Genomic DNA, 20,693 nt, shown 5'->3' with positions numbered 1-20,693 from the left:
CAATCGGCGGCCATGGATAATCGGCGATCCAACTGGGAACCAGGGAAATTAAACATTTTAAAAATGACTTGGTTGGGATTGGGAATCAGAATTTTTTAGCCATGTTTAATATTCCCGGTTCTTCAACAGGGATCAGCAAATATCGGCAATATGATGCTGACATATGAGGGCCTCTATTCTCCTCTCTGACTCTTCTTTCCTGTCCTTTGTATTCCCTGTCTCCCTATCTTTCAGGATGTCTCTGGGAACTCTGCATTTTTGGCTTTTACTCCTTTCGGCTTTATCGTGTTGCAGGGAAATAAGAGGGTTCACTTTATAAAATGGTGAGTCTGGAAGACCGCTCTCCTTGCCTGTGTTTTCTCTCACTGTCTGCTCTCTGTCTGTCCTCCCACTGAAGGGTGAGTAATAAAACTGGTGCAAACTAACAATGTGCAAATCAGACAGACAAATACAGCCATGTTTTGTAATTAACGCAAAAACATGTAGCTATTTGCCTTTCTTATTTGCTACAGGTTATGACATCTTATGTTCAATGTTAGTATATCAACTGCATTGTTCCTTTCCTGTACTGATACTGTTTTTCCAGTATGCTCTCTCCTTACCTTCTTTCTGTAACCCATAACCCTGTCATATCCCATCATGCAGCTGTGCCATTGCCGCATGGCCACTCCATAATCTATTCTGCCTTCTTACACCATCCCTCTATATTGTCACCCAGTATCTTCCCTCTTGGCTTACCAAAGCATATGACAGACACCTGCACACACTAGGGCAGACGTATGGGCATAGCTAAACCAATATACTGTGTTACGTATACCAACTGGTAAAACACACAGCAATAGTCACATTTGAATCAAGCCAGGTGCTTTGAAAGGGCTGATAAAATGATGTGTCTGTATATATATATATATATATATATATATATATATAATGCTCTCAGAAGGAAGACAGGTTATTTCAACCCAGAAGGGAGACACTTTGTGAGGGGTGTTCAATTGTTTGAAAAGTCAGTTGGGTATCTGTTTTTTTAATAGACAGGAAAAAACGGACACCCAACCGAATTTTCAAACAATTGAATTCCACCCTTTGTGTGTTGTTGTGTGGCCTGTGCTGCAGTGTATATATGTGTCCTCATCTTATTGTGTGTATGTTTTCTGTTCTGCTGGAGTTTGGTCCCAGGTCTTACTCTTTCCTTATGTATCTCTCCCTCCTAACTGGAGTTGGTTCTGTACTCATGGTTTCCTTATATATGTGTGGTTACGTTAATATTATTACACATTTATTTTTACTAGACCTTAAATGTACATTTATTTATTACTAGTTACCAGCCCATCAAAATGATGGAACAACATAACAGTAATGTCAGCGCCAGAGACTGTGCGTGCAAAAGTAGCAACACTTGAATTGATATGTCGGGCACCACTTAGTGGCTGCCGGAATGCACAGCACTTGAATTCCCCCATAGAGGTCAGGAGCAGCGTTAGCCTTTTATTATGTAGTATAAAACAGTATTTTCATTCATTGAGGATTACGGTGAGCTGGTTACGCACACGATGCTGACTAACAGAACAGAGCGATTATTTGCTAATGTGCGTGCACAAGGGTCCCTAAAAACTCACACTGAGAATACACAGTGTGTACACACAGAGGTGCAGCTGGGATTGAGACATGCGGTACCAGAAACATACTGGAAGTGTGCAGGGCGGTCCTGGGGAGTGACTGGAGACAGCTATTCAGGTGCACAGAGATGGCTGTGACAGTGCTATGGGAATTTTGCGGGCCTGCTGCTGAAGTGGTTGTGTAAATCTGTAGCTACCAGTACAAGTTTCCATGCTGCGACCGATAGTGGCGCCCAAATATGCTCCAAGCAGTGTAACAATGTCGAAAAACGCGCAAAGTGGGTCCCAGTCCTTGCACATTCGGACGCATGCTTGTACACCTGGGGAAGGACTGACACTAGCATTAGCATATAGGGATCTATTCATTATCAATTAATGCATACAAAAGCAGGGGCAAATTAACATTTTCAACTTCTTTTGTACAAATGAAGTAAAAGATATCAACAGATATCTCCTACCTACCTTTCAGTCCCAATTTGGCCCGCTGTCACCATACAGTAGTATGGGGACCTAAATTCATCAAGCTAGGAAAATACTACATTTTCAGAGCTTGACTGCGGGAACATTCGCCATCTTTGGATGATGTTTGTTGCCACTCCCCCACTGCTGACTTATGGGATGAAGTCCCGATGACGCCACTGCTCAGCTACTTCTGCTGGAGGGTGAACCCAAGTTCATGCATGCGCAATAGCAAACTCGTCAGTGCTAGTTTCACCGCTACAGCAGTACCGGTGAAAGTATTCGTGTAGACAGCTGATTTCCGATGAGCTGTTTCCGTGCCGGAATAATTTAACTTGCAGTGAGTAGAATACTTCAAAGGAAATCTGCAGGGTGTGAGCATTGTAATATTGCTCTTTTTCCCAAAACACCTGAATCTTGGGACAAGCCCATAAATCAGAGGTTCCCAAACGTGGTCCTGAAGGCATCCTAATGGTCAAGGGTTTAAAGATATCCATGGCTCAGCACAGGTGAATCACATTGACTGAGTTACTAATTAAGTAATCTGTGGCCAAGCATGTTTATACTTAAAACCTGGACCATTATCTGCCTTGAGGATCGCGTTTGGGAATCTCTGCCATAAACAATGGAGGTTATAAGCATACTTAACACTCCAAATGAAAATATTCTCCATCTTAGGGGTGTAAAAATCCCTGTGTAAAACATTGTAGTGCATTTCAGCACATGACATAGAGAAACAATTTTGAATTATCCGTATATTAGCTGTCAAGGCAGTGTTTCCCAACATCGGTCCTCAAGGCACACCGACAGTGATATCCATGCTTGAGCACAGATGGCTGAATCAAAATGACTTAGGTACTAATTAAGTCACCTGTGCACAGATATTGCTATCCTTAAAACCTGGACTGTTAGTGTACCTTGAGGACCGTGGTTGGGAATCCCTGCAACACAAGTGTAGATGCCTGCAGCAGCCAGGTTTGCTACCTTATGGTAATGCCAGTATCTGGCCATCTATGAGAGCCCCAGTCCGCCCACTGTTTTTCTCTCCATAGCTGCCATCATTATTACACCCACCCCATGCTGGATGCACAAGGTCTACACCTCTCAAACCAGCACAGAAGCCAGGCAACATGCCAGCGTCACAGGTCTGTTCTGTGCGTCCACACAGTAAACAGTTGCCATCTAGAAACGTCCATTTCACGGATGGAGAAAGAAGCAGCCACACACGGAGTGAACCCTCCGCTCTTGTATCCTCCCAGCAGGTTGCCCAGGCATGGTGCAAAGCATGCGCAGTCTGCAATTGCTTTTTCAGCATAAGTACAGTCCAGGGATAACCGCATGAAGCATCCGCTTTTGGGCTTGTGTCTGACCCAGAATTAGGCATATTCTGACCCAGAATTAGGCCCCATATGCCCTGTTACATGGACACACACACACACACAAACACACTACATACCACACACACACACACACACACACACACACACACACACACACACACACACACACACACACACACACACACACACTCTGGGGTGATTTTGGAATGACACAACCAACCTACCAGTATGCTATTAAAGTGTTGGAGGAAACGGGAGCACCTGGAGGAAACCCACGCAAGCACCAGGGACATGCAAACTCCACACCGATAGTGAATTGGTCAGGAATTCAAGAGCTGTGAGGCAGGCATGCTAACCACTACACCAACCTTGCTGCCTGTTATCAGTGGACGCAAATTACACAGGATTTTGTAAAAGTTTCATATTTTGTTTGTTTCCTTACATTTTTATGGGCAACCTGACACATAGGCATTTCAGCCTTACCACAAAAGTACCAGCTGACATCAGGTCAGTGATTCTCTTGTTAACACAGGTGAGAGTGTTGATGAGGACAAGGACTCTGTCATGCTTATTGAGTTAGAATAACAGACTGGAAGCTTTAAAAGGAGGGTGGTGCTTAACATCATTATTCTTCCTCTGTTAACCATGGTTACCTGCATGGAAACACATGCAGTCATCAATACTTTGCACAAAAATGGCTTCATAGGCAAGGATATTGCTGCTAGTAAGATTGCACCTAAATCAACCATTTATCGGATCATCAAGAACTTCAAGGGAAGAGGTTCAATAGTTGTGAAGAAAACTTCAGGGCACCAAGAACGTCCAGCAAGCGCCAGACTGTCTCCTAAAGTTGATGCAGCTGCAGGATCGGGGCACCACCAGTGCAGAACTTGCTTAGGAATGGTAGCAGGCAGGTGTGAGTGCATCTGCACGCATAGGGAGGCAAAGACTTTTGGAGGATGGCCTGGTGTCAAGAAGAGCAGCAAAGAAGCCACTTCTCTCCAGGAAAAACATCAGGGACAGACTGATATTCTGCAGAAGGTACAGGGATTGGACTAAAGTCATTTTCTCTGATGAATGCCCTTTCAGATTGTTTGGGGCATCTGGGAAAACGCTTGTCTGGAGAAGGAAAAGTGAGCACTACCATCAGTCCTGTGTCATGCCAAAAGTAAAGCATCCTTAGACCATTCATGTGTGGGGTTGCCTTTCGGCCAAGGGAGTGGGCTCACTCACAATGTTGCCTAAGAACACAGACATGAATAAAGAATAGTACCAAACCATCCTCCAAGAGCAACTTCTCCCAACCATCCAAGAACAGTTTGGTGACGAACAATGTCTTTTCCAGCATGATGGAGCACCTTGCCCTAAGGCAAAAGTGATAACTCTGTGTTTTGGGAACAAACATCAACGTTTTGGGTCCATGGCCAGGAAACTCCCCAGACCTTAATCCTATTGAGAACTTGTGGTCAATCATCAAGAGTTGGGTGGACAAACAAAAACCCATAAACTCTGACAAACGCCAAGCATTTATTTGGCAAGAATGGGCGGCAGTCAGTATGTAGCCCAGAAGTTGATTGACAGCATGCCAGGTCGAATTGCAGAAGTCTTGAAAAAGAAATATTGACTCTTTGCAGAAACTTAATGTAATTGTCAATAAAAGCCTTTGACACTTATGAAATGCTTGTAATTTTACTTCAGTATACCATAGTAAATAGTAACATCTGACAAAAAGGTCTAAAAACACTGAAGCAGCAATTTTGTGAAAACCAATACTTGTGTCATTCTCAAAACTTGTGGCCAAGGCTGTAATGCTCTGTAGAATGTATTTTAATTTGATGAATGTCCTGACATTAAGTGAAGGGTGTAAGAAAACCACCTAGATTACGCGGGAACAAAACTTCTACTCATTCCAATATCATTTGGAGTAACCTCATCATGAGCTAATCCTTTGACTCTGTTTGTGGTCCTACTGCCCCCAATCCTACCTTTGTCTCTGTAATGTGAGTCTGGCTCCTTGCTCACTATCCACTGTACATGTCCTGTCATTATGTCTATCCCTGTGGAAGTCTTTGTGATTTTTATTTATTTTTGTTTTATTTCAGGAGTGATGCCACAAAAATGAAATTTGAAGGAAAAACTTTTCATTTATATGTGAGAGAGAAGGAGGTAAAATGTCAATATATACCCTGACAGACTGGTATATACAAATGGACTGGTATATATACAGGGTGACTAGCTGATATATAAATATATATATATACACTAACTGACTGGAATTTTGATACTGCTTGATTAACCTGAAAATTAGGGACTAGCATTTTCATTTATATATACCTCTTCTGATTGACTGATGTGTATACATACAGAAAAATCATAACTATTTTATTTATTGTTATTTATCTAGACTTTATAGAGAATATTATATCAGTCTCCTTAGGACAGTATTAAACACAAATACGGCCATTCCACAGTCATGTCCATATGGGTTGGGTATGCTAAGGGGGCGGGATGTAGGGGGAGGTATTGTGACTGGCGGTGTCCTGACCACCGGTCACATAACTACATCCCGTCCATACCTTGGAATAAAGTGGGTAAGAAGGATAAATGCAACTCTATTATAGAGTCATGAAGACTGAAGGAGAAATACAACTCTATTATAAGGAGACCTACAAGGGTTTTGCAGCACCTTACAAAGTACATATACAGAAACAGTGCTAACAAAACAAAAGTACAATACATTGCAGAATGTGAGATACAACCTGTACCGGGTGGTATTCATGTGACCACCGGTCAGCTGACCGACAGTCACATGACCTCCTCCACCAGCCCGACGGGTCACTGTCCCGATGGTCGGCATGCCAACCACAGGGACTATTTCCACTATGGGTCCACGACACCCATAGAGTGGGAATAGAACCCGTGGCGACCGCAGGTCGCCACCGAGCCCGCAGCGTGGCGAGCGCAGCGAGCCCGCAATGGGTTTGCTGCACTCGCCCCTCCCCGCCGGTATCCCGGCGTCGGTATGCTGCCGGGATCCCGGCGTCGGTAAGCTGACCGGCGGTCAGGAGACCGCCGGTCAGCCGTATTACACCTCCTGTACCATGTTTGCATCTCAGTCAGAGAAGGTCCTGACTGATATGTAAAGCGTTGGATAAGCTTCTTCATGCAGGTATCTACTCACCCCGGACATAAACGTTCTCCTCTGTTTATAAGTCAATGCTTTGACGAAGATGAGGGGCCAAATGTAGTTTTTTTTGCAGGTTTTTTTTTTTTAAGTGGCAATCATTTACACAGCAAGATCAACCTGGTTTTGCAGTGTAAATGATTGCCACTTTAAAAAAAAACCTGAAAAACTTTACCAAATCTCTCACTTTCTGAAACTCTCACTCTATTACATTTGGCCCCGGGTGTAAAAATGTCACGAGTACAGACTGGTTGGGATCTTGCACACATGAAGGCAGATCGATTAGCTTTCTGGTCTGTCCTCTAGATCTCTAATCTACAGTAGCTCTTTCACCGAGCAATAGTGTACCAATGTAGAAACCGTGTGTGGATCGCTTTTTAAATAATGAATGGATGTATGATGGGGCACATTTCCAAATGTGAGCATGTCAGGAAGTGGAAGCAGGAGGTAAGGAGCCCATACTTGGGCTGACTGGTTGGAGCTTTGTCATGTGTGTAACCAAATCTGAAAAATCTGGCTTTTCAGCTATGGATAACCACACATATACTGTAGTATGGTCAGATTAACATTAGTTCACTACAATCAGATGGGGTCAGCAGTATTTTGTGCCTGCAACCCAATTTTGTACTAATATTTCAGAGCGTGCGTCACTAGTTAGGCTTCTCTAAGAAGCAAGCATTATGATCAGTATGGTTGTGGTGTGACATAAATGCATATGTGTGCCACAGCGGAGGCAGTTACGTGACTGGCGGTCATGACACCGCCAGTCACAATACCGACGCCGGAAGCCCACCAGGGGCTGGCTGGGCAGGGGGGCAGGGTGAAATCTACCACCCGGGCCAGTGCAATTTAAGTGACTACAGATTTCCTGTGAAAAGCTGGGCAGCTTGCTTGAGTCTACCTCCCAGGCTGAACGTTGCCAGCCAGCCCCTGAAGCCCACCCCCTTACAGTCCCGACAGTCGGCATGCCGACTAACAGGGACTATTCCCACTCGTGGTTGTCCACGACACGAGTGGGAATATCTTGCCACAAGCCTGCAAGGGGCTTCTTTCTGCTGGCCCGCCCCCACCCCCCTGCCGGACATCTGCAAGCTGGAATTCCGGCGTCAGCCGCCGGTCACGCATACCCAACCCTGCAACAGGATAGCAGTTACTTTACATGCACACATATCTTGCACACAATCAAATGGTATCCTCTTACCACCACACTTTGTTTAATAAAAGATTGTGATTGCTTTCACCCAGTGTTGATTTGTGAGAGGGATAGCTACTGTAAATGTGAGATACTGTATGAATGTGGCACTAAACATGAGTTTTCATAAATACCATCATTTAACAGATCATATCTATATAGACATTGCACCTAGATGGATTGGGGTGCTGTAAATGAGCCTAAACAAGTTCTGTGTTCTGGGTGACTAGTTCCCTTGGTTTACTCTGCTACTACTATTATTATTAGTTTTATAATTTTTATAATGCTTTATTTATATGGACCTACAAGGGTTTACCAGCACCTTACAAAGTATATAGAAACACTGCTAACAAAAGAAAAGTACAATACATTGCAGAATGTGAGATACAACCTGCATTATGCAATCATATCACCAACAAAGTAAGAGCGCTGGCTGTTGAACTGAAAGGTTAGATGCCGCTGTGGGCAGTGGGAGGAGATGATGGTGTGAGTGAGGACGCGATAAGGACTACTATTTTTGACCCTTGATCAATGACAACACAGCAGAACATTTGTTAGACAATACAGAAAATTGCCTAGACATAGTGGAGGACATGTAACTGGGTTGTAACCCATAGCAACAAATCCAACTTTTGTATTTAGTAAACTGTATTGGAAGATCGAATGTGATTGGTTGCTAAGTGTTAGCACATCTATTTGTACAACGCACTTCATAAATGAGTCTTTGGGCACATCTGATGTTTATCTGCAGGGTACACGTGGGGCTATTTGGCATCAGTCTAATGTTTGTGAATCCAATGAGGTTCTGAAAGTGTTTTCATGTGTACATTTAGCCTAGAGTGTGTGTATTCATCAGTCATATAGACCCTATATATACCAGTCAGTCAGGATATATATACTGTACATGGGCTACTGTATATTTAAGTCAGATAGATTGAGGCCTGTCATAATGTAGGACCCCTCGCCAGAGGCACCTTACATTAGTTTGCAGTAATGACATGTGTGACTTCATTAGTACTCTTCAGCTCAGAGATATTAGGTATAAAATAGACACTGGTACCTCACTGGGAAATTCAGCTTATTCTAAAATCCTGTCTTTATAGGAAAAGCGCCTGGTACTCACCTTCCTGGCACCTACTCCCGAGGCCTGCAAACACCTGTGGAAATGTGGTGTGGAGAACCAGTCCTTCTACAAGTCAGTATTCTGTCTTCTAATCCATGCGCCTTTCTGTGTATTTATCTAGAACATTCCTCCAAGCCTTCTTCCAATGATATTCAGTGCTGTCTCTTGTGCATTCTCTGTGTAGACTGGAGAACTCCAACCAGGTGCGCACAGTGTCCAGTAGCAACTTGTTCTTCAAAGGCAGCCGCTTCCGATACAGGTCGGTAGACTTTGGTAAATACTTCAGTTCCCATTTCAAACTTCCATATTCTTCTAAGAAGTCTTATGAGTGACATACAGTACATATTGCCATACTGGGGTAAATTTACTAACATTCGTAATTTTCCATTTGAGGTCAAAGTTCAATCACGAATGACATCGAAAGTGTAAATATGCAACTTTTTGAATTGATTACGACTAATTTACTAAGCTGCCGTATTCTGCATTTTCGGTTTTTCCGATGTCGATGTCATTCGTTTTTTTAGGCAGTGTTTTACGTGAGTGACTTGTAAAACACTGCCGACTTTAATACAATGAATCTCGGCCAGATCTGAGAGATCCGTGCTGGGCTTCATTGTGCACCTTGTAAAAAAAAAAAAAAATTTGTTTAAACTTAAAAAAAAAATTGCGTGGGGTCCCCCCTCCTAAGCCAAACCAGCCTCGGGCTCTTTGAGCCGGTCCTGGTTGCAAAAATATGGGAAAAAAATTGACAGGTGTTCCCCCATATTTAAGCAACCAGCACCGGGCTCTGCGCCTGGTCCTGGTTCCAAAAATACGGGGGACAAAAAGCGTAGGGGTCCCCCGTATTTTTGAAACCAGCACCGGGCTCCACTAGCTGGACAGATAATGCCACAGCCGGGGGTCACTTTTATACAGCGCCCTGCGGCCGTGGCATTAAATACCAAACTAGTCACCCCTGGCCGGGGTACCCTGGAGGAGTGGGAACCCCTTCAATCAAGGGGTCCCCCCCCTCCAGCCACCCAAGGGCCAGGGGTGAAGCCCGAGGCTGTCCCCCCCATCCAAGGGCTGCGGATGGGGGGCTGATAGCCTTTGTTGAAAGTGTTGAATATTGTTTTTAGTAGCAGTACTACAAGTCCCAGCAAGCCTCCCCGCAAGCTGGTACTTGGAGAACCACAAGTACCAGCATGCGGCGGAAAATCGGGCCCGCTGGTACCTGTAGTACTACTACTAAAAAAATACCCCAAAAAAGACATAAGACACACACCTTGAAAGTATAACTTTAATACATACATCCACACCACCATATACACATACTTACCTTATGTTCACACGAGGGTCGGTCCTCTTCTCCATGTAGAATCCATGGTGTACCTGTTGAAAAAATTATACTCACATACTCCAGTGTAGAAGGCTCTTCTGCTTGTAATCCATTTGTAATCCTCGTACTTGTTAAAATAAAAAAACGGACACCCGACCTCGAACTGAAAGGGGCCCCATGTTTTCACATGGGACCCCTTTCCCCGAATGCCAGAAACCCCCTCTGACTTATGTCTAAGTGGGTTTCTTCAGCCAATCTGGGAGCGCCACGTTGTGGCACCCTCCTGATCGGCTGTGTGCTCCTGTACTGTCTGACAGGCGGCACACGGCAGTGTTACAATGTAGCACCTATGCGCTCCATTGTAACCAATGGTGGGAACTTTGTGGTCAGCGGTTGACCGAAAGTAACCTCACCGCTGACCACAAAGTTCCCACCATTGGTTATAATGGAGCGCATAGGCGCTACATTGTAACACTGCCGTGTGCCGCCTGTCAGACAGTACAGGAGCACACAGCCGATCAGGAGGATGCCACAACGTGGCGTTCCCTGATTGGCTGATGGAACCCACTTAGACATAAGTCAGAGGGGGTTCCTGGCATTCGGGGAAAGGGGTCCCATGTGAAAACATGGGGCCCCTTTCAGTTCGAGGTCGGGTGTCCGTTTTTTTATTTTGGCAAGTACGAGGATTACAAATGGATTACAAGAAGAAGAGCCTTCTACACTGGATTATGTGAGTATAATTTTTTCAACAGGTACACCATGGATTCTACATGGAGAAGAGGACCGACCCTCGTGTGAACATAAGGTAAGTATGTGTATATGGTGGTGTGGATGTATGTATTAAAGTTATACTTTCAAGGTGTGTGTCTTATGTTTTTATTGGGGTATTTTTTTAGTAGTAGTACTACAGGTACCAGCGGGCCCGGTTTTCGCCGCATGCTGGTACTTGTGGTTCTCCAAGTACCAGCTTGCGGGGGAGTCTTGCTGGGACTTGTAGTACTGCTACTAAAAACAATATTCATCACTTTCAACAAAGGCTATCAGCCTCCCATCCGCAGCCCATGGATGGGGGGGACAGCCTCGGGCTTCACCCCTGGCCCTTGGGTGGCTGGAGGGGGGGGACCCCTTGATTGAAGGGGTTCCTACTCCTCCAGGGTACCCCGGCCAGGGGTGACTAGTTGGGTATTTAATGCCACGGCCGCAGGGCGCTGTATAAAAGTGACCCCCGGCTGTGGCATTATCTGTCCAGCTAGTGGAGCCCGGTGCTGGTTTCAAAAATACGGGGGACCCCTACGCTTTTTGTCCCCCGTATTTTTGGAACCAGGACCAGGCGCAGAGCCCGGTGCTGGTTGTTTAAATATGGGGGAACCCCTGTCAATTTTTTACCCATATTTTGGCAACCAGGACCGGCTCAAAGAGCCCGAGGCTGGTTTTGCTTAGGAGGGGGGACCGCACGCAATTTTTTTTCTAAAAATAAACACTTTCCCATCCCCTTCCCACTGATAAACATGCACGGATCTCATGGATCCCTGCATGCCTATCCAAACACGGGATAAAAAAGCAGGTTTGTTTTTTTTAGCACTTTTTTACGAATTGTATTTCTGCACGGCAGTGTTTGGCTATTGGCCCTCATTCCGAGTTGTTCGCTCGGTATTTTTCATCGCATCGCAGTGAAAATCCGCTTAGTACGCATGCGCAATGTTCGCACTGCGACTGCGCCAAGTAACTTTACTATGATGAAAGTATTTTTACTCACGGCTTTTTCTTCGCTCCGGCGATCGTAATGTGATTGACAGGAAATGGGTGTTACTGGGCGGAAACACGGCGTTTCAGGGGCGTGTGGCTGAAAACGCTACCGTTTCCGGAAAAAACGCAGGAGTGGCCGGAGAAACGGTGGGAGTGCCTGGGCGAACGCTGGGTGTGTTTGTGACGTCAACCAGGAACGACAAGCACTGAAATGATCGCACAGGCAGAGTAAGTCTGGAGCTACTCTGAAACTGCTAAGTAGTTAGTAATCGCAATATTGCGAATACATCGTTCGCAATTTTAAGAAGCTAAGATTCACTCCCAGTAGGCGGCGGCTTAGCGTGTGTAACTCTGCTAAATTCGCCTTGCGACCGATCAACTCGGAATGAGGGCCATTGTCGGCAGTGTTTGTGATTTGCACTTTTTAGTAAATTCCCGATTTCTACCAAATTGCAGGCGTATTTGACCGATGGTGTATTGATTCGTGATTTTTTCCTAGGATTTCCAAAATATTACGAATGCCCTCATCACTGCCGTGATTTTTGCTTAGTAAATTACCGAGATGACACTTTGAAGAAAAAACGGCATCTCGGTTAAAATCGGGACCTTAGTAAATATACCCCACTGTGTATGCGCACCAAAAGTGCATACGTAAACTGCCGCAGCTAGATGTTTAGTGTCTGTTACTTATGGCTCCTTACACCTGGGAAGATAAAACACAATGGAAGGAGAGGATAAATGTAGGGCGAGTACAGTGTGGAAGTGTGCAACTCTATAAGCAAATATATACGAGATGATGATGATCATGACTATCCGCATGTTAGCTAGCCACTTCTCATTGGCTGATTGTGGACTGACCTCTCTTGCTCATAATACTTAAATAATTTCTAGCTGAATTATGTGTAGTTGCAGCCATCCATTCATATTACTTAATTGACATTTCACTTTGGAATGCTGCAGGAAAGACTATATCCATTTAATTTTTAAGGCTACGGCCACACATAGCGGCCAAGCGGGTCCTGCTTGGCCCGGTAGGGGGGGTTTGTGTGCACACGGATCCTGTTCTGCGGGATCCCGCAGAACAGGATCTGGACAGTGACACAGGATTTCAGTGCGGCACAGCCGCACAGTGTGAACACATACATTGAAATGTATGTGTTCACTATGAAATCCCGCCGTCCTGTCATCCGGCCCGACCGCAGCATGCTGTGGTCGGACCTGGCAGCGGCGGAACTGCCGCACGTGTGTGGGCGTCTGCACAGGCGCCCATGTGCAGTCTCCTTGCGGCCAAGCGGGTCCCGTTGAACGGGACACGCTTGGCCGCTATGTGTGGCCCTACACTAAAGGGATAAATAGCTGGTACAGAGGTTTTATAGTCATTGTTTAACATGGCAACCACCACTTTGGCTTTTATTAATAAGACATTGTAACTCTTTTGTATCTGACCATATTACCTATTTATACAAAGCAAAATTAATGTAAGACGTGCTTCTATTACGTTATACACACACTGATTTGCCTGGCCTACTTACTACTCCTGTTTTAATCGCAAGATGCGGTCCGACTCTACATACAGATGCTAGTATGCTTCTTCCGTGCGTCTTGTCTTACGTGCACTGTAGGTGCATATGCATCCGGGTGTGTATCATTAGATCGACAGTGTCTAGGTCGACAATGTTTAGGTCGACCACTATATTTCGACAGTCACTAGGTCGACAGGGTTGAAAGGTCGACAGGGTTGAAAGGTCGACCTGTGGTAGGTCGACATTAGTTTTTTCGTTTGTTTTTTGTGTTGTTTTCTGCGTACAGTGGGAGTAATTCCAAGTTGATCGCAGCAGGAAATTTTTTAGCAGTTGGGCAAAACCATGTGCACTGCAGGGGAGGCAGATATAACATGTGCAGAGAGAGATAGATTTGGGTGTGGTGAGTTCAATCTGCAATCTAAATTGCAGTGTAAAAATAAAGCAGCTAGTATTTACCCTGCACAGAAACAAAATAACCCACCCAAATCTAAATCTCTCTGCACATGTTAAATCTGCTTCCCCTGCAGTGCACATGGTTTTGCCCAACTGCTAAAAAATTTCCTGCTGCGATCAACTTGGAATTACCCCCAGTGACCGGGAAGCTGAATTAGTTCACCGTGTAACCTCGCTGCGCTCGGCACAGATTACCATTCCAGTCATAGTCCACGTGGATCGTTAAGTATGCAAAAGTTCAAAAAAAGATTTTTTTTTTTTAAAAAACTCATATCGACCTTTTGACCTGTCGACTTAGCACATGTCGACCTAGAAACCCTGTCGACCTTCCAACCCTGTCGACCTAGTGACTGTCGACCTAAACATTGTCGGCTTAGACAGTGTCGATCTTCAGGCCGGATCCCATGCATCCACCCAAATCAGCCCCTAAATCACACAGCCGTATACTCACCTAATAACCCCTAAATAATCTATCTCACCCCTCCATGGTGCTTTGCTGGGGCTTTTTTGCTCTCCATATTGTATTTGTAGTAACAACAACATCTGTGTGATCTCGCTCATGTTTTCCATGCTTCTTTCTTTGAAAACCTGTCTTTCTCTAGCGGACGAGTTGCCAAAGAAGTAATGGAATCGAGCGCCAAAATCAAGAGAGAACCCCCTAAGATTCACAGGTACCTTTGGGGAATCCATAATAATGCACAGTGTGATCAGTACAAAGAATTGCCGGCTCCTAAGAAAACAGATATAATACAAAATATCAACTCCTGTAAATGTATGACAACCATTACCGACGTGCATATGACATCAGAAAGTGGTGTATGGAACACTTACATTTAGCAAATATTGTTTTTGATTCTTGCGGAACATTCTTGGATTTTGAAGAAACTGATCATGTGTTTGCGTCACAGGGCAGGGATGGTACCAAGCCGAAGTTGTCCCTCCATTAGCCATGGGCTGCGGCTGAGCAGTGTTCCCCGAACACGTAGGAGAGCTGTGCACATATCAATCATGGAAGGTACATATGGTTCTCTAGCTATTCATCCTTTCTCTCACCTAGTGATTATTTACATCTGCAATTACCTCATGGATTTTTTTCATATATCTATATATATATATATATATATATATATATATATATATCTATATATATATATATATATATATATAATTCTTTCCATTTTAGAAAACTGTAATAGGATGAGTACATGTATAATTTAGATGTACTACCAATCACAGGTTAAGAAAGTCTGCTTGGGTCCAGTGTATTTATAATGGAATGCTTTGCAGGATTCCTGTGTGGCTGGTGAAGGACCAGCCCACTTGGATATCATCTTGATAAGAGGAATAAGTAGGTAGTGAGCAGGGAGCATTTGCTTGGGTAGTAGAAGTGTCTGCTAGGAGCTGTGTGCTAGACTGCTAGTTTTTATGTGGTGTGCTAGACTGCTAGTTTCTATGTGGTGTGCTAGACGGGTGGTATTCATGTGACCGACGGTCGGGAGACCGACGGTCACATGACCTTCTCCAGCATCCCGACCCCCACTATCCCGATGGTCGGCATGCCGACCAACAGGGACTATTTCTACTCGTGGGTGTCCACGACACCCATAGAGTGGGAATAGAACCCGTGGCGACCGTAGGTCGCCACCGAGCCCGCAGCGTGGCGAGCGCAGCGAGCCCGCAAGGGGCTTGCTGCACTCGCCCCTCCCCGCCGGGATCCTGGCGTCGGTATGCTGCCGGGATCCCGGCGTCGGTAAGCTGACCGGCGGTCAGGAGACCGCCGGTCAGCCATACTACACCCGTGCTAGACTGCTAGTTTCTGTGTGGTGTGCTTGCTAGTTTTTTTGTGGTGTGCTTGCTAGTTTCTGTGTGGTGTGCTAGACTGCTAGTTTTTGTGTGGTGTGCTAGACTGCTAGTTGCTGTGTGGTGTACTAGACTGCTAGTTTCTATGTGGTGTGCTAGACTGCTAGTTTCTATGTGGTGTGCTTGCTAGTTTTTGTGTGGTGTGCTAGACTGCTAGTTTTTGTGTGGTGTGCTTGCTAGTTTCTGTGTGGTGTGCTTGCTAGTTTTTGTGTGGTGTGCTAGACTGCTAGTTTTTGTGTGGTGTGCTAGACTGCTAGTTTTTGTGCGGTGTGCTAGACTGCTAGTTGCTGTGTGGTGTACTAGACTGCTAGTTTCTATGTGGTGTGCTAGACTGCTAGTTTCTGTGTGGTGTGCTTGCTAGTTTTTGTGTGGTGTGCTAGACTGCTAGTTTTTGTGCGGTGTGCTAGACTGCTAGTTTCTATGTGGTGTGCTAGACTGCTAGTTTCTGTGTGGTGTGCTTGCTAGTTTTTGTGTGGTGTGCTAGACTGCTAGTTTTTGTGTGGTCTGCTAGACTGCTAGTTTTTGTGCGGTGTGCTAGACTGCTAGTTTTTGTGTGGTGTGCTAGACTGCTAGTTTTTGTGTGGTGTGCTAGACTGCTAGTTTTTGTGCGGTGTGCTAGACTACTAGTTGCTGTGTGGTGTACTAGACTGCTAGTTTCTATGTGGTGTGCTAGACTGCTAGTTTCTGTGTGGTGTGCTTGCTAGTTTTTGTGTGGTGTGCTAGACTGCTAGTTTTTGTGCGGTGTGCTAGACTGCTAGTTTCTATGTGGTGTGCTAGACTGCTAGTTTCTGTGCGGTGTGCTAGACTGCTAGTTTCTATGTGGTGTGCTAGACTGCTAGTTTCTATGTGGTGTGCTAGACTGCTAGTTTCTGTGTGGTGTGCTTGCTAGTTTTTGTGTGGTGTGCTAGACTGCTAGTTTTTGTGCGGTGTGCTAGACTGCTAGTTTCTATGTGGTGTGCTAGACTGCTAGTTTCTGTGCGGTGTGCTAGACTGCTAGTTTCTATGTGGTGTGCTAGACTGCAAGTTTCTATGTGGTGTGCTAGACTGCTAGTTTCTGTGTGGTGTGGTGTGCTTGCTAGTTTTTGTGTGGTGTGCAGTGTGCTAGACTGCTAGTTTTTGTGCGGTGTGCTAGACTGCTAGTTTCTATGTGGTGTGCTAGACTGCTAGTTTCTGTGTGGTGTGCTAGACTGCTAGTTTCTATGTAGTGTACTAGACTGCTAGTTTCTATGTAGTGTTCTAGACTGCTAGTTTCTATGTGGGAGTGGTAAATGACAGCTGGGCACAGATTGCCTCTATCTGCCTGAGCTCAGTAGTAAATATATAAGCTCCCAAAATAGCTACTGGGAGTCAGAAGCTTCACCTTGTATGTCAGAGACGAGGGAGAGAGGAGGTAGAGGGACAGAGTTTTGGGTTGAAGTGGGAGTCAGAAGCAGAAAGAGTGAGGCAGGAGAAGGAGTGCATAGAAAGTGCATTTGCAGACAGAGGCGGCAAGTTATTAGGGAACAGTAAAGACGTGCTCAGTGTGAGAACTGTACAGAAGAACGGAGTGACTAGAGGGACAACTGGATGTGCTGAATTGGAAGTGATACTAGGCGTACAAGGAGATACTGGGAATTGTTCTGCATTTATCATGGTGAAGTGTCTGATCCGTATAAGGACCAAGGTGAATGTACACCTGCGTATGATCAATCACTGTTATCGCGATGTGAAGATCCGTGTGCTCAATCTTGGGCCCCGGCTGTTAGGCAGAGCCCTGGGAGCATTGCCCCTTTTCCCAGCTCTGATGGGAGGGGTACCTGCACCAAGTACACCAACTGCAACCTTTAAGGAAATGAGATTAACAGGTGAATACCAAAATGTGCAGCATGGCAGTGTGTAGGAACTATGTATGCATGTTTGTGTGTGTACTACTGTGCACTGTGCACGTTCATATGACCATAGTATAATTATCTAGTTTTTGCTTTCTAGTTAGTCTTTGATTTGCTATTTTTTCAATTTCTGTTCTTGCAGGTCTGGAATCGCTACGTGACAGCGCCCACTCTACTCCAGTCCATTCCACTGACCACATGGATGCTTTCTCGCCTCGAGCCTCCCGGGAAACAGTAATCAGTGATGAGACATACGCTCCTTGCTGCAGCATCCTGCCAACCCCTGTGTGTGAATCTAACCTGGAATTATCTATCGGGCAGCAGGTAAATGGGACAACGTGTACAACCCAGGATGCAGAGAGTGACCTGGCTGCTTCCAGCATTCCTGACATGGAGATTCCTCCACCAGCACTACCTGGGCCAGAAGGAGCCAATCAGAGGGAACCAGAACCAGAACAGGCGAATAAGTTTCTACAAAGCGTTCTCCGGCTGCTGGCAGTCACACTATGCCTGCTGTTGGCATTGCTTCTGCTGCTGGTCATCCTGGCAGAGTCTGACCTGGAGTTAGCATTTCTGAGGGACATCCGGCTCACCCCTGAGTTCCAGCAGTTCCATTATCAGTACTTCTGTCCTCTGCGGCGATGGGTGTCATGCAAGCTCCACCCGCTTATCCGTCTGATTGACTCCTGATCAGTTAGAGGTTGTGCACACTCTGTGACTGTGAGGAGTGATGTCTTCCAGTGTCTTCCCCCTTCTCACCCCTGTCTTGTCTCACTTACCCTTCTTGGTTCAATGGTCATCAGAACAAACCTCTGCTTAGGGTTCTCCATGTGTGTATGGCTGGATGACTGTGAAAGAGAGGTGGAGGGTGCCCGATGCATTGCATGGGAATCAGGTCTGCTTTGCAACCACTTCGGGCTTTGTAATGCTGCACCCATCAGTGCCAAGTCTATAAGCCACAGGATTGTGTTTATTCAGCTCCATGAGTCAAGCAGCCTATTTTTTTTTTTTTTTTACATCGTGTTCATTCTTCTCTGTTCTCACTCACTGTCATTGCACTGTGCCAGAATAGACGTCTGAGCTGAATACTGAGAGATTGGAAACATGAAACTCTATCTGTGAGGAACTGCAGCATTATGGTCTGAGACTGTTGTAGTCTATGCATAGCTGTAATACCACTGGTTGCCTAGCCTCAGCATTATCTTCCCTGGTAAATGGATGAGAACCATTAGATTTAAGCACTTACTGTAAAGCAGGCCTAGCCAACCTGTGGCTCTGCAGCTGTTGTGAAACTACACATCCCATACATGCCCTCCCACAGTTTTAGCATTCCATAATAGCAAAACTGTGGCAGGGAATGCTGGGACTTGTAGTGCCACAAGAACTGGGGAGCGACAGGTTGGCCAGGCCTGCTTTAAAGAGTAAAGCTGGGTACACACTAGACTATATATTACACGGGTTCTTGTTTTGAGCTGAATTGGAATGACAAATCATCCACATCATCTAGTGTGTACGCACTATTACACGCTCCACATCATCTAGTGTGTGTACGCACTATTACACGCTCCACATCATCTACTGTGTACGCACTATTACACGCTCCACATCATCTAGTGTGTGTATGCACTATTACACGCTCCACATCATCTACTGTGTACGCACTATTACACGCTCCACATCATCTAGTGTGTACGCACTATTACACGCTCCACATCATCTAGTGTGTACGCACTATTACACGCTCCACATCATCTAGTGTGTACGCACTATTACACGCTCCACATCATCTAGTGTGTGTACGCACTATTACACGCTCCACATCATCTAGTGTGTACGCACTATTACACGCTCCACATCATCTAGTGTGTACGCACTATTACACGCTCCACATCATCTAGTGTGTACGCACTATTACACGCTCCACATCATCTAGTGTGTGTACGCACTATTACACGCTCCACATCATCTAGAGTGTACGCACTATTACACGCTCCACATCATCTAGTGTGTACGCACTATTACACGCTCCACATCATCTAGTGTGTACGCACTATTACACGCTCCACATCATCTAGTGTGTACGCACTATTACACGCTCCACATCATCTAGTGTGTGTACGCACTATTACACGCTCCACATCATCTAGTGTGTGTACGCACTATTACACGCTCCACATCATCTAGTGTGTGTACGCACTATTACACGCTCCACATCATCTAGTGTGTGTACGCACTATTACACGCTCCACATCATCTAGTGTGTACGCACTATTACACGCTCCACATCATCTAGTGTGTGTACGCACTATTACACGCTCCACATCATCTAGTGTGTACGCACTATTACACGCTCCACATCATCTAGTGTGTGTACGCACTATTACACGCTCCACATCATCTAGTGTGTACGCACTATTACACGCTCCACATCATCTAGAGTGTACGCACTATTACACGCTCCACATCATCTAGTGTGTACGCACTATTACACGCTCCACATCATCTAGTGTGTACGCACTATTACACGCTCCACATCATCTAGTGTGTACGCACTATTACACGCTCCACATCATCTAGTGTGTACGCACTATTACACGCTCCACATCATCTAGTGTGTGTACGCACTATTACACGCTCCACATCATCTAGTGTGTACGCACTATTACACGCTCCACATCATCTAGTGTGTACGCGCTATTACACGCTCCACATCATCTAGTGTGTGTACGCACTATTACACGCTCCACATCATCTAGTGTGTACGCACTATTACACGCTCCCGTGCATCGTTCCTCGCATCTTTTGATCTGTCTGCAGTGCAAATCATCTAGTGTGTACTTCCTATTTGATATATTGTTAATGACCAAACGACGTAAGATATGCTGTTCAGTTCTTTGAAGGAGTGCACAGTGTGTACGCACTACGGGGTTAATTCAGAGTTGATCGTCTACGATCATTTACTCTGACATGCGGGGGGACACCCAGCACAGGGTTAATCCGCCCCGCAT

General features: G+C 45.4%; 1 protein-coding gene across 1 annotated transcript in view; it reads left to right on the top strand.

The window, feature by feature from the left end:
* FRMD5 (FERM domain containing 5) overlaps positions 1-19,827 on the top strand; it is a 96,379-nt gene extending 76,552 nt beyond the window's left edge. Inside the window, exons 8-14 of the mRNA XM_063925483.1 lie at positions 235-323; positions 5,521-5,584; positions 8,898-8,989; positions 9,102-9,176; positions 14,560-14,628; positions 14,866-14,972; positions 17,828-19,827. Of these exons, the coding sequence (XP_063781553.1) occupies positions 235-323; positions 5,521-5,584; positions 8,898-8,989; positions 9,102-9,176; positions 14,560-14,628; positions 14,866-14,972; positions 17,828-18,375 (1,044 nt within the window). The 3' untranslated portion in view covers positions 18,376-19,827. The remainder of the gene's footprint in view (positions 1-234; positions 324-5,520; positions 5,585-8,897; positions 8,990-9,101; positions 9,177-14,559; positions 14,629-14,865; positions 14,973-17,827) is intronic.
* Positions 19,828-20,693: the final 866 nt, after the last annotated feature.

This window comes from Pseudophryne corroboree, chromosome 6 (assembly GCF_028390025.1).
Source record: "Pseudophryne corroboree isolate aPseCor3 chromosome 6, aPseCor3.hap2, whole genome shotgun sequence".
Classification (NCBI taxonomy): domain Eukaryota; kingdom Metazoa; phylum Chordata; class Amphibia; order Anura; family Myobatrachidae; genus Pseudophryne; species Pseudophryne corroboree.
This window is presented reverse-complemented; position numbering and strand designations above follow the sequence as displayed.